We start from the raw sequence: 13993 nt of genomic DNA on the forward strand, positions 1-13993 counted from the left end.
GGCTCAATGGAGAACAGGAACAAACATCAACAAATCAAATCACCTGATCCCAGCTTCCAGCGCTTACCTCCTCCGGTTCTATCAGCTTGAACTCCATGCCTCGGCCTGTCCAGGCAATGAAGTGGGCATTGGCTGGGTCGTCAAGAAGGGTAACCAGGAACTGCCACAGCTGAAGGGAACCTCGCCTCTGGTAAGGAGGCCCCTCCCGATACATGGTGGGCTCTTGTTTGACTTTGCCTGTTTGAGACAAAGACACATATGTGGTACTTTAGTCTCAAGTTTCTCAGCTGATTTGGGCAAACACTAATTTAGCATCACGACTGATGAACATACTCTGACATCTTGAACCTTCCAGCTTCCCAACAAACTGGATGTGGCTACTTACCTTCCAGTCTCTCAGGAACAACACAGGTGTCGTCAAAGTACAACCGGGGATCCTTCTCATATGAAAAACCTGAAGAAGAATTTAGAAAGAACGTGCTGCTTAACAAATAGTGTTCTCTGAAAACTCTGGATTTAAGGACTAAAATAGGATTCTACCATTTCAGGTCCTCAGCCTGATGAACTGCTCTATCTATGCCAGACTGAATTTTGGAGGGAACTTCAACTTCACCAGGACTTAGGCGTTCTGTTCTGATGCAATCACCTGCGCTTCAGTCAGAGGAGCATCAGTTCCTGCTATCAGAGCTGAGACTGCAGGGAGGCACTGAGTCACCTGTACGTTCCTTTGCATCTTGCTTACAAGGTCTGCATGGATCAGTGTGTACGTGACTAAGCCTTTGTATCTGAAAAGACATCTCATCTATTTCAGTTGGCCTTACCGGGTGGATTTGGTTGATCTATACGTGGTCTAGCCGTTTTCCTTTTAGCAAATATTAATTTCAACCTTTCTTACTGCTTGTCTAGGCTGCCCACACACCTCACTCAGTCATGAAAAAGCTTGGAGGGTAGAGAACAATGCCAAATGAGTAAAGGCTTGGGCCTGTGGAGGACTGTGACAAGCAATAATTTCAAAAAGTTGGAGGTATTATCACCTCCAGACACTGTGGAAGGAATCTGAAGAGACTTTCTGTCAATAAAACTTATTCACTGTATAGACAAGAAAACAAAGGGGAACTGACTGGTCCAACAACACATGTAAGTGGAAATGAAAGGAAGGCAGGGCAAAAAGTGGAAGGTGTCAAGAAGAAGGATGGCCTGGCATCCTAAACCCACCAACCCTTCATATACATTCAACGCTGACCACCAGGTCGCCAGGCACCCTGACAAGGCCAGCGGCTCAAGCCAAAGCCAGTTAGTAGACAGGCGTGATGGGACCACACCCTTGGCTGCCGTCCAGCCTGTTCCAGGGGGCGAGTGCTCCAGCGTACTCTCCTCTACCCGCACACTTCTCAAGAGGAAGCAGCAGGAGCTCCTGTCTGCTCAGTGGTACTCCCTGTGCTTGGTTCTCTGATCAGTTCGTCTGGTGTGCGGTCCAGGCGTATGAGTATCAGGTACGTGGTAGGGGGAGGGCAGAGGAGGTTGCTCTGCAGTGAAGGGCTAGCATTAGATTTTGAGAGGGATTTGCTCTGACTTAAAATCCCTGGGTAAAGGTGCCAAGAAAGAATCTGTTCTTTTTCTTCACAATCAGCCCGGGTGAAGTTCTCCTTGGCAGGATCAGCACAATTTTAAAGAGGCCTGGGGTTGGGAAAACACTGCCCAACCTGGAGGAAACAGACTGTTTTAAGGTTCTGTATTATTCATTTTTGTTTCCTCAGCCCCAAGCATTATTTCTCTGCTTAACTACAAAGGAAGTATATTTTATTTAGTATTTAATCCAATAAATATTTATGCCAGGCACCGTGCTAGAAGGGGGTAGATAGTAGAATACAGACTCCGTGCTTGCTCTCGTGGAGCTTGCGTCCCAACTGGTGGGGACAGACAACAAAGTAGGGAAAAAAGAGACATGGTATACTGTGGAAAGTGTGGGCCCTGGAGCCAGACTGATAGACCTAGGTTAACTGTGTGACCTTGAACAAGTTAATTAATTGCTCTCAAGTTAATTTCCTCATCTGAAGACTGGGGAAGATAATAATTCCCACCTTATAGGCTTGTGAGAATTTAATGAGTTGATACATATTCTGTTCCATTGACCGATTTATCTTTACAATAGAGAGCTAAGAATAGCTCCTGGTACATAAATGTGCAATACGTGATAATTATAAGAAATTAAGACAGTAAGTACTTGTACATTGTGATAAGTGCTATTAAAAGATTAACTGGATAATGTGAGAGCTTTTTCTTATATTCTGTCATGGATTCTAAATTCCTTTAGTAAAAGGACATATCCTGAATATCTTAGCCTCCTTATAGCACCTGGTACGTAAGTGCTCAATAAATATTTGAATAAATATGAGGGAATCTATAGTTTCCATTAAAAGCTTTAAGAATGCAATACTAACTTTTAAGTTAGGGATTCAGGGACTCCTATAATTTATTTTCCAAGTTGGTACTAGGAAACTGACTTATGACAAACTATTATACTTTATATTAACAAGAATTACATAATCCATCATGCTTCATGCTTTTTGCCTTGGCTACCAGGAAGCTATGTATTTCCTGACTTTCCACATGGATTTTGCTATTCCAGTGATGTTTTAACAGCCTTATTATAAAGTCATTATAAATAAACTACAAAGTTTACACACCTGTCAAAATTGCCATTTTATTTTTAGAGCTTTTCTTCCTCTAAGGTAAAGAAAATACATTCACAGTTCACAGTATATAGGGAAAAAATGTAAATCCAGATTAAATTCTAGGTTTGGTTTTTCAAACTAATCAGATGAAGCCCTGCCCATGAGTATCGTTTTGGTGTACTTTGTGGTTTCTAGTCATTGCCACATGTGGTTCTCTAAAACATCTGGAAGATGCTGTTGGTTTAAGTGAAATTTAAGTCAGTTGAATTTGCACAGCAGTTACATCAGTTGTGGCCACAACCATCTAATCACTCAAATAAAGGTGGCAGGAAGGAAGAACCTGTTTGAGGGACAAAGTGGAAATGAAAGATTCAAAACAGTATGCAAAGATTCCAGGTGAACGCTAAGGCAGGATGGCTGTCTTAGTAATCACAGATGCCAATCAGAAACACTTGTCTCACTATTTCACGGGCATCTGTGGTCAAGCCCGTATAAGGAGGAGAGAAAAACCATGTCAGGGTAATTGAGAGCAATTAAGAATGCAGATCTCTTTGAAACTAATTTCTTCAATGTGTATGGGGTCAGGGAAGAAGTGGGGGAAAAACACAAGCTCGCAGATATTCTGTGTGTAGTAAGCAGCCCGATGCCTTACTAAAAATATTTCCTTTAAGAGCATGCTCCTTTCTAAATGTTGTAATCATGCAAAGTGTTTTCCTCCCTCTCTTCCCTCACTCCCTTCTAGTTCGCCTGCTGCAGACATCAACTGCTGCTATAGAAACATTCGGGAACCTGGAAGAGAGCCCCACACAGCTGTGCCGATCACGGCCAGAGGTCCAGTAGACTGCCCTTCCTTCCCAGGGCTGGACACTCGGAATATCCCCGGGTGCCCGTGGCAGCCACACTGGGTCTCCCCTCTAACCAAGTCAGTGGGAGGCAGCCACCCATAGAGACCACTCTTGTGAACCAATCACTCACAATAACCAGCCAATGCTTCACAGTGCTATCTTACCGGCTCTTTCAACCTTTCTCTAAAACTCTAGAACAGTGGTTGTCACCCTGGGACACATGAGAATCACCCGGGAAGCTTTACAAACTACTAACGCCTGAGTCCTACCTGAGAATTTCTGATTTAATTGCTCTGGGTGAAGCCTGGACACCAGAAGTTTTAACAGTTCCCCAGGGAATTCTAATGTGCAGCCAAAGCTGAGCCTCATGACTGCAGTCCTAGTTCTCAGGTCAGTGTGCGTCACAACTGCCTGGAGGGCTTGTTGGAACACAGTGCTGGGCCCCTCCCCTGGAGACTCTGATTCAGCAGGTGGGCCCTGAGAATCTGCTCTTCTAACAAGTCCCAGGTGAACCTGACTGATGCTGTAGGTTTGGGGAATCACACTGCTCTAGGTATTTATGGAGAGCTATATAGGACAGAAAACAGGACATACTTCTGGGGAACGTGTTCTAAGAAAGAAATCCTTCCCTGTTTCAGCGTTCAGAAGAGAACTCTTAAAGGTACCATCTCAAGTCGTGACATAGTTCCTAAGTGCCAGTTTAGGTGATAGTGTTATCTACAGCTATGTATACATAACCTCCTTGTATGGAAGGGTGGAAACCAGACGGTTCGTGTTTTTCCTCTTAAAAGTTACGGTCATTACTATGGAAAAGGATGGCAGCCCTCAAAGGTCAAGAGCATGCCTCAAACCCTGTGTGCGAGATAGCTGGGGATCACGATAAGTGAACTCTCGTGTTCACAAGCTAAGGAAGGTTTAAACTACGATCTCACATCTTAGCCCGGAAACTGTGCAACTTTAAGCTTCCTTGAATATTATTATTTTTTAAAGAGCTACTTACCTTCATGGCTACTGGAGAAGTAGCCCCCTCTCATGTAGGATGACTGGCAGTTAGGCACTTCTGAAAGAGAACAGACACACACACTCCTGTCAGTCTCTGCAGCTGAATCAGCACATCGGTCTAACTGCAGCACTGCAGGAAAGCCCCTAAACCTTCTCCTGCTCCAAGGTCATGTCTTTTTGGCCTTGTCTTGGAAAAGGGGTACCACTCTAGTAAGCAGCGTGGGAAACACTATGTCCCACCATCTGAATGGAGGACTCGACTCACAATCAAGAGAACTGGGAGGAAAAAATACTCTCATAACTTGCTCATTTTAGAAACTAGTTAACGTCAAACCTCGTGAGAGAGTTAATGACAGAAGAAGAAAATGGCTTTCAAAAGGCCAACGTGGCCTTCTGCCTGTCCTGACTCAGGGGCTTTGGGGTTTGGAGGGGCAGGAAGGTCACTTTAGAGCTTTCCCAGTTTGCTCTCCTTTACTGCTAATGGTCATATCCATTTCTGCTCCAAGAAGTGAGGGTATTTTTAGGTCAAAGAGATGAGGGGATGGGAAGTGATGAAGCTAGGACAAGAATGGGCAGGAGTGAGGAACTGCAGCTTGGCAAGCACATTTCTCCCACGTTATTACTGTTAGAATGGAACCCATGCTGAAGCGATCTCTTCTTCAGACACCATGTTATCAAGGTGTCCATCGAGACAAAAGACAGTGAGCTGAGCTGTGCCCATGTGGGATGAGGCTTCACCCTGGGAACACCTCTCAGATCAAAGCATTGTAGATACGGTAACATCTGCTGGGTGTCTTGCTTTAAGGGAGTGGGATGGGGTGAAAGACTCATAGGACCGATTAAAATGTCAGTCCCAAAGGGAAAATGCTGCTGGTCATGCCCGCTCCTGAGAAAAATACATCAGAGCCTTCAGGAGGAATGCGAGTGGACATTTTATAAGCTATCGATACCTATACTTGGTAATTTTTCCATCATAAAGCAACAGATGTCTCCCTTCTGCCTACCTCCCCAGCCTTTCCCATAACCAATTTCTGCCTGAATTGAGCAATCTATGTATTATCTCAGAAGGCCGAGAGAAAATCCTATATCCTATTCCATTTGCAAAAGCCACTGAGTACATACTGCCCCACCCCCTCCCCAGGATCTTCAAGGAAAGCACGCACAGGAAAGGTTGATAACTGACCCACCACCCTCAAATTCCTTTAGCACCAACTGCAAAAAAAAAGGAGCAAAAAAGGGTCATTTTTTTAAATACGGGTAAATGAAGAAGAGGAAAGAGTTTCTAAATGTGCAAGCTGCAAAATTCCCACTCTCCTTTCCCATAATGATCTCATTTAATAAGCCTGGCCTACAAGATATGCAGTCAGTGAATGAGTGTTCGGGTGAGGGTGGAGAGGACTCCCAAGGCCAGCTTAAACTTCTTTACGTTTAAGTTTCTAGATAAGAGGTAACCCAAAAGCAAACCATACGTGTGCTAACATGTTATACCTCTCCCTGTGTACACTGGCAACAGCTGAAGGACACAGGAATTTTCCCAGATGAAAGTACTGCAACAGAGCAGCGACCCCTATGAAGCAACTAACAGGACAAACTTTTCCATGGCGTACCCAGCACCCTACACAGCCATGACAGACCAGGCGATTTCTCAGAACACCACTCATTTCAAGAATAGAAAGAATCCCATCCTACATGTGGACTCTCTTATATTTGTATTGGGAGTTTAATGGGTCACTGTATTCAAAAAGAAAGCCACAAAACTAGAGGCAGGCCTAAAATGCAGAAATAATATCCCCCGTGTCCAGTGACTTGAAAGATGACCGGTCTTAAGAAAGGACATCACCAAGACAGGATGGCGGCAATCTTCAGGCTTGGACTCAGATGTGCTGTGCACCACTTCTGAATGCCTACTGCTCTTCCTACCATTTGCATGGCTTTTCTGTTTTGTTTTGTATTCAGTTATGCATAGACATGTTTGCTTTACTAGCTCCTAAGTTCTTTGAGGGCAAATTTTAAAAATCTACTCCCCAAAGCCCTGCACATAGAAGAGACAGTAACAACCTGACAGATGAATGAGAGACTGAAGAAAGGAACGGCATGATTTTATGCTTACCTGAATCAACGCAGTAATCCCGGGGCTCCTGCTTGATTCCCATTGGTGACTGGAATCCATGTGCTGGGGGGCCCGGCATGCCTGGGACCCCATGTTCATAGAGTGGGTCATGGTATTCTTGTTTGAATCCCTGAGGGGGTGGGGGGGGTGCAGGGACGATAGGTTCTGACATTTGCCGGTGGTAATTGGGGCGATTATCTCCAGGAACTCCTGACTGAGGAGGGAAGGGGTGGCAGGGTTCAGACAGTTGTCTCTGAAATCTGCAAAAAGAAAGTAGTAGTTACATTGTTAAGTAAGAACAAGATGAATACCTACCGTGATATAGCACTGAGGATTAGAAGTCCAGATTAATGGAATTATTTGCAAAGTACTTATTAATGCTTATTTCTGGACATCTTACCCTCTTCCCAAAATTATATCACACATTTCAAACCTCCTGAGTCAGGGACTGGCCAAAAAAATAAATAAATAAAACAGTGAATGACATGGGAGCATCTTATTTTCCATGAATTTTTATTTCATGCACAGTCTATGTGTATAGTTGGGCCAGATTACGTATCTGAATATATAAAACCAATTATTTGCAAATATCACTAACATGTTATGTTTGTTCACTGGTTCATTCATTTTCTAACCTGTAGACAGAATTAATTTTTAAAGACAGAGGAGTATTTAACCAGAAGTTAAACAGTTAGAAAACATAGTTAAAAAAAAAAAGCCTATATGTAATAGCAATCAAAGCCACAAAATCCCTAGGAAAAATCAGGAAATGTGTAGGCTATACAAGAATAAAATCTTAAAACTATTTTCTAAGCAACGATCTAATGAAAGAAAATATTTAGAACCTGGAAGGTGTTCACTCACTGAAAATTATTCTGTAAAAGCAATTCCTTCCTAACCAACTTGACAAAATGATTCTAAACTTTAAAAGATTAAGAAAGAATGATCTATTAGACTGACAAATATTATAAAGCCACAATAACAGGAATACAAAGAATGAAAGATAGGCATGTCAAAGGAATCCAACGAGAAGTCACAAACTGTCAAGCATATTCCAGAATATGCTACTTGTTAAGGTTAGCATTTCAAATGAGAGGGGAAAAAGATCCCTGTTTTATACCACATGCCAAAATTTTTATATAAAGATTTCAATGTGAAACCACGATAGTAAATATATGTGAAAACATATCTTGGAGTGAGGAAAAATCTGTCAATACATCATACCAACAGCAGATATCATGAAGATAAATATGGATATATCTCCTTGTATAAATTTCTGTAAGTCAATAAACACAAGAAACCTAAAGAAAAATGATAAACTGGGGGGAAAAATCTATAATAGTCAGAAAATACCAGAAACAAGGCCCCAAATTAAACAAACTGAGGAAAAATCTCTAACAGATACAGTAATGTTAATACTGTTGATATAAAGGGCTTTTAAAAAATCAATAAATGATGGACACGCCAACAGAAAAAATGGGTAAAGAACATAAACGGGGAAATCACTAAAGAAGGGATGTAAATGGTCATAGACCAAAAGTTTCACTTCATTAGTAATCAAAAAAGTAAGTTTTAAAAGTCAACAATGTAACCCTTAATATTAAGGTCTTACTCTCTACTTTTAGTTTGATCCTATTAATAGTTTTAATCAAATAATTTGAATTTGATCAGAATCAATCTGTGACAACAGGTGGCCAATAGATTTCTAGAACATCAAGACTTAAAATCTTAAACTGAAGAGATTTGTGTGCAGATAAAACACTGTTTAGATCAGGGTATAGCATGGCTCACTCTGTGAGTCTTTACTATCTTACTAAAAGCAGCACCACAAGACCATTGTATAACATGAAGATCACCAAACTATTTTATATATATCTATCCTTTTCTCCCAGACACCAAAAGCATCAGAATCTGCCTGGCCAATTATTTAAACGAGTTTTATGAACTCTGTAAGGTTCAGTGGGCACTGAATGCATTACAGTGGATTGTCACCAGGAGTGCAATTTTCAAGGTTGCTGTTATTTAAGGAAACCCTTCTGTGGTCTTTGAAGTGTAAATTTGAAACTTGGGTTTAGGCTTGACATTTAGAATACAGGCACCAGAAGCATGCTGCACCTGATTTTTTTTTTAACGCAAATTCTGAAGAAGTGGGCAGAAAAGAAAGTGAAGATACTCTTTAGGGCTTTTTAAAATAAAGTACCCAAAGTTTATGCTAGCAGGAACAGTAACGAGGGCACCCACTTTCCATGTTCTCTCCCTTCCCCGCTTTGCAACCTTCCTAGCACCTTCCAAAGTAACGTCCACAAATCACTTCCTTGATGGCTCTGAGACGGCACCAAACTGCTCAGTTCTGTAACCGGAGCCTGTGCAGCTGGCAGGCCCAATCACTGCACTTCCGCTCAGCGCTCATCTTCTCACTTTCCAGAATGAAACTCTAGAGTTGGCCTGCTATGGTCCCCTCAGGAAAAGGTACTTCCAGGTGGGCACCAGCCAGCAACCCTCATCCCCTCCCCCCAGCATAACTTTAAGGATGCATGAAGCTTACAGGCCTGGGATCTGCAGAACAGATTCTATAACTGGGATTGTTTTGTCCTAGTTTGTTTTGAGGGAGCGGGAGTGGCAAAGGGGAGCTTAAGGGTAGGTCACAAAACCAACATATTTGGAAGAAAGGTTCTCTCAGAGCTTGCTGCCGATAATGGCTTTTATTTGCAGAGATTAGTAAAGTAATTCAGTTCTTGTCCTCAAATACATTCTGTGAACTTTACTCACTGACCTTCATTTGAACCCCCTTCCCCTTTCTGCAATCCTTCTGAAGTATCTAAGAATGTGTTGTATACATAGCACAGCTATGACAGAGATGCCTCTTGTTTACTGAGGCAGGCAATCATTTTCAATGGAGGGGTGGCTTGGCTCCTAACAGACTTCTTTCTTCCTCCTGATAACCACTCCCCCCTTCCACCACCCCCTCACCCCGTGATCCCAACAGATTTCAGACCATAGTGAGCTCACAGTTGGTGAGCAAAAGGAGACTTCTGAGCAAGCCTAAATTCAATAGGTTACAGATTAAGGCTTTTTTCAGTGCCAGTTTATTTAAAGAATCAGTTATTTATTTATTTGTCAGATTTATATAGCGCCTTTCCTCCCAAGAGCTCACCCACGCTACCAACATTTGGTTTACATTATGAAAACCGTTAGATGCTTTTTCTGCATTTCCTTTTCGGTTTCTGCTGCCAACACATAGAGTAAACACAATCCTTAGAGAAAAAAGGAGAAAAGTGTGGATTCAACGAAGGCTACACAGTGGCTGGCTATGGGTGCCAGGTGAAGTAGAGTGACAGTTCAGAGGCTAGCCGAGAGATGATACAGAAAATTGGCTAAGAAACCACCAGCACGTACTTAATATTTCCGTTAAAGCTAAGAGAAGATAGAAAATAGAGAAGCAGCATAGCTGGGTAAGAGGCTCTGACTGCGAAGTCAGAACACATTGGGTTGAAATCCAATCTCTACCCCTTACTAGCTGTGTGACCTTGGGTTAGTTATGTAAATGCTCTGAGCCTCAGTTTGCTCATCAGGAAAATAAGGACAGTCGGGTTACTTGTCCCAAAGATCTGTCATAAAGATTACATAAGATACTGTGTGAGACAGGGCCCAGCACGCTGTCGAGTTCTTGATCTTATGTTACCTTCAAACGTCACCATCAACTCCCCATGCCACCTTGACCCCCACAGTAAGCTAAATTCAGAAGGTATGCAAATGTAAGGGAAGATCTTAAGGAACTGGGAGAAGACTTTCCTCCACACAAAATAAGAGTCTCCTAGCTGCCTACTCACTCTCCTGTCTCAGAAAGAGAATGCTGACTTTTATTCCGGTTGGTAACGTACCACCTAACTTCACATAATATTGATTTTCCTGACATATACCAAGAGCCAGGTACTGCTGCAAAACAAAACCCACACATTGTCCCTAAAAAGCCCACCAAAGAACTCTGACACAGCTCTCAGGACTCTGTGAGGCCTGTTGGCACTGCTTAAACTCAAATTGGCCTAAACTCAAATTGGCCTATCTAAACTATGGTAAAACATAAAGAGATGACGAACAAAATATGTCCTTTAAAGGCCTAGATATTTGTCTGATTTCTCAAGATCTAACATGGAAGAAAAAAGGTGATGTAAATACAAGATGTTACCAGGAGATTAGATGGTGAAAGTATTAGTTTTACGTGTACAACATTAGTAAGTCTAATGATGAAAAGATTTAGGGATACAGGGAGGTTTACATTTTTAAAACTTAATATTAAACAGTGAACCAACTAAAGTTTACGTTGTAGTATCTACATCATTTAAGGAAGATTCCTTTAGGATAGTTTTCTTTATGGAACAATAAAAGTGATTTTTTTTTTTTCTTCTTTTGCGATACGTGGGCCTCTCACCGTTGTGGCCTCTCCTGTTGCGGAGCACAGGCTCTGGACGCGCAGGCTCAGCGGCCATGGCTCACGGGCCCAGCCACTCCGCAGCATGTGGGATCTTCCCGGACTGGGGCACGAACCCGTGTCCCCTGCATCAGCAGGCGGACTCTCAACCACTGCGCCACCAGGGAAGCCCCATAAAAGTGATTTTTGAAATAAAATTGTCAGGGAAACATTTATTGAGTACTTTCCCTGTGCCAATGTGACTTCATCTAATTCACCCAATGATCTAGTATTCTCCCATTTTCAGATGAAGAAACCAAAGCTTAGAAAAGTTAAATGCCTGCCTGAGGTCACACAGATAGGAGAGACGTTCAGTGAGAGAGCAGTGTATTCCAAAATTCTTAGATAGGAAGTAGCAGAGCTGGGATTCAATCTTAGGCTGTTAGTCTGTTCAACTCCAGAGCCATTGGCCTATACTATTTGTACAATTGTTTCTACAATTGTTTTAAAATACCCTCTTTCTGACATTTAAATAACAGTCATGTAGTCCAGGCAGCTAGAAAACTCCCATATGTTTGGAAATCAAGAAATATATATTTTAAGAACTCCAGGATTGAAGAAATAATAGAAAACACTTGGAACTGAATTTTTTAAATGCCACAAAATCAGACCCTGTGGGATACAGCTAAAGCAGGACTTGGGAAGGGAGATCAAATAATTGATTGTCCCAACCATGATATTTTGAGGAGTGAAAAGGGAAGCTATTAGCAATTACTTTCATAAACCATAAGTGACCCAGGAAAAACTGAATGTATGGTCACCCCAGCCTTAGGAGAACCTTTATTTGGTTATATGGTTATAGTATAAAGAAAGCTAAAAAAATTAATGAGCAAATCATCCAACCAAAGAAGTTGGAAAAAAACAGAATAAGCAAAGAAAATAGAGTAAAACATTTTAGTAGGAGCACAAATCAATGAAATAGAAAACATCCAATAGAAAGAATGAGCAAAGCCAGAGTTGATTTGTTGAAAAGATGAGTGATATAATCTGCTAAGACTAAGAAGGTCTAGATAAATAGCATCAAAAATGAAAAATGGATAAACAGATGCTATAGAGGTTGTTAAAAGAACATTACAAAGAGCTTCATGCCAATTAATTTTAAAACTCGTAAAACGGAAAAATTCCTAGAAAAATAATTTATTAAATTCACTCAATTAAATAGGAATCCCCAGAGCAAGACCATAAAAGGTGAAGACACTGAAGCAACCAGTAATTAAAAAATCTTCCCACAAAGAAAACATCAGGTCCAAATGGTTTTACTGGTAAATTCCTCCAAAAATTCAAGGAATGAAAACCCCCAAATTCACACAAGCTATTCTGGAATATGTAGAAAGGAAAATACCCTCTACTCATTTGGTGAGTATAACCTCAATGCTAAAACCCAACAAGGACAATGTAAGAAAGAGAAAGTATACATTATTCTCAATCATAAATACAAATGCAGAAGTCCTAAATATATACTGGAAAACCTAGCCCAGCAATGTATAAATGATAATACATAACAAATAATTTTGCCTTATCACAAGTATATGAGGTTGGCTTCACATAACTCAATGTAATTCATAACATTTAAAAGTTAAAGGAGAAAATTTGTTTGATCCTCTCAATAGAGGCAGAAAAAGTGTTTGATAAGACTCAGTATGTAGTCATATTAAAAAATGTCAGTACAGGGGCTTCCCTGGTGGCGCAGTGGTTGAGAGTCCGCCTGCCGATGCACGGGACACGGGTTCGTGCCCCGGTCCGGGAAGGTCCCACATGCCACGGAGCGGCTGGGCCCGTGAGCCACAGCCGCTGAGCCTGCGCGTCCGGAGCCTGTGCTCCGCAACGGGAGAGGCCACAACGGTGAGAGGCCAAGTCAGTACACTAGGGAAAGAAGGAAATTTCCTTTAGCTTGATAAAAGGTAAAAAAGAAAAAACAAAACCAACCCCCCCCCCCCAAAATCCTATAGTAAACATGGGGAAATGCAGAAAACAAGCCCTTTTAAGATTCAGAACCAAAAAAATCACCCCCTACTGGAACCATTAGAAGTACATTATTCAGTCCGTCAAAGAAGGTTCCATTAAGCATCTATGAAACTCAGTTTTGGATCCTAAAGTGAATTTGCGCTGCCACACATAACACGCTGTTAACAGGAGTGCGTGGAGAGGCATGCGTCAGCCAGGCTACAAGCGTGACTCACTGTCAAGTTCTTCCCTCTCTAAAAACTACGAAATATGAAGGACAAAAATGAACAGCGGGCTTCCCTGGTGGCGCAGTGGTTGAGAGTCCGCCTGCCGATGCAGGGGACACGGGTTCGTGCCCCGGTCTGGGAAGATCCCACATGCCGCGGAGCGGCTGGGCCCGTGAGCCATGGCCGCTGAGCCTGCGCCTCTGGAGCCTGTGCTCCGCAACGGGAGAGGCCCGCGTACAGCAAAAAAAAAAAAAAAAATGAACAGCAATTTATTAGGGATGGACTTTAAGAGAGGAAGTGGAAGCAAGAGAAAAACTTGCATATATTACATCTCTTAATCTAGCATCTTTAGGGAACAGTTTTCTATTAAATCACAATTCTAGAAAATGTAAGCTCATTCTTTAAGCTCTGAAGTTTCGATCATAACCACTGAGGGAACCTTCTCAACCAGGCCATTCACTCCTTTAGATTGTGTGGCACACAACAGACCCTTTCTTGATGACTCTGGGGACTCGGTTCTGACTATCGATTTCAGTGTGATAGCCTATTGCGATACTGATGCCCTTAGGAAGCATCAAGAAGCAAAGGATTTTTCCACCATCAGGGGTATCTCCTTAAATTTTGTCTTTTCTTGAGTTTTTGCTCCTTGATGCCACGTAAGTGCGACAGCAGCGTATTCCAAAATTCTTAGATGATGCTTTTCTTAGTGGAGCCTCTTCAGT

General features: G+C 42.0%; 1 protein-coding gene across 1 annotated transcript in view; it reads right to left on the reverse strand.

Annotated features, from left to right (window-relative positions):
- ETV5 (ETS variant transcription factor 5) overlaps positions 1-13993 on the reverse strand; it is a 55892-nt gene that overhangs the window by 10084 nt on the left and 31815 nt on the right. Inside the window, exons 8-11 of the mRNA XM_082654825.1 lie at positions 6633-6892; positions 4521-4580; positions 386-454; positions 68-237 (exon numbers count right to left, since the gene is read on the reverse strand). Coding sequence (XP_082510951.1) covers positions 68-237; positions 386-454; positions 4521-4580; positions 6633-6892 — 559 coding nt within the window. The remainder of the gene's footprint in view (positions 1-67; positions 238-385; positions 455-4520; positions 4581-6632; positions 6893-13993) is intronic.

This window comes from Grampus griseus (assembly GCF_964374135.1).
Source record: "Grampus griseus genome assembly, chromosome: 5".
Classification (NCBI taxonomy): Eukaryota; Metazoa; Chordata; class Mammalia; order Artiodactyla; family Delphinidae; genus Grampus; species Grampus griseus.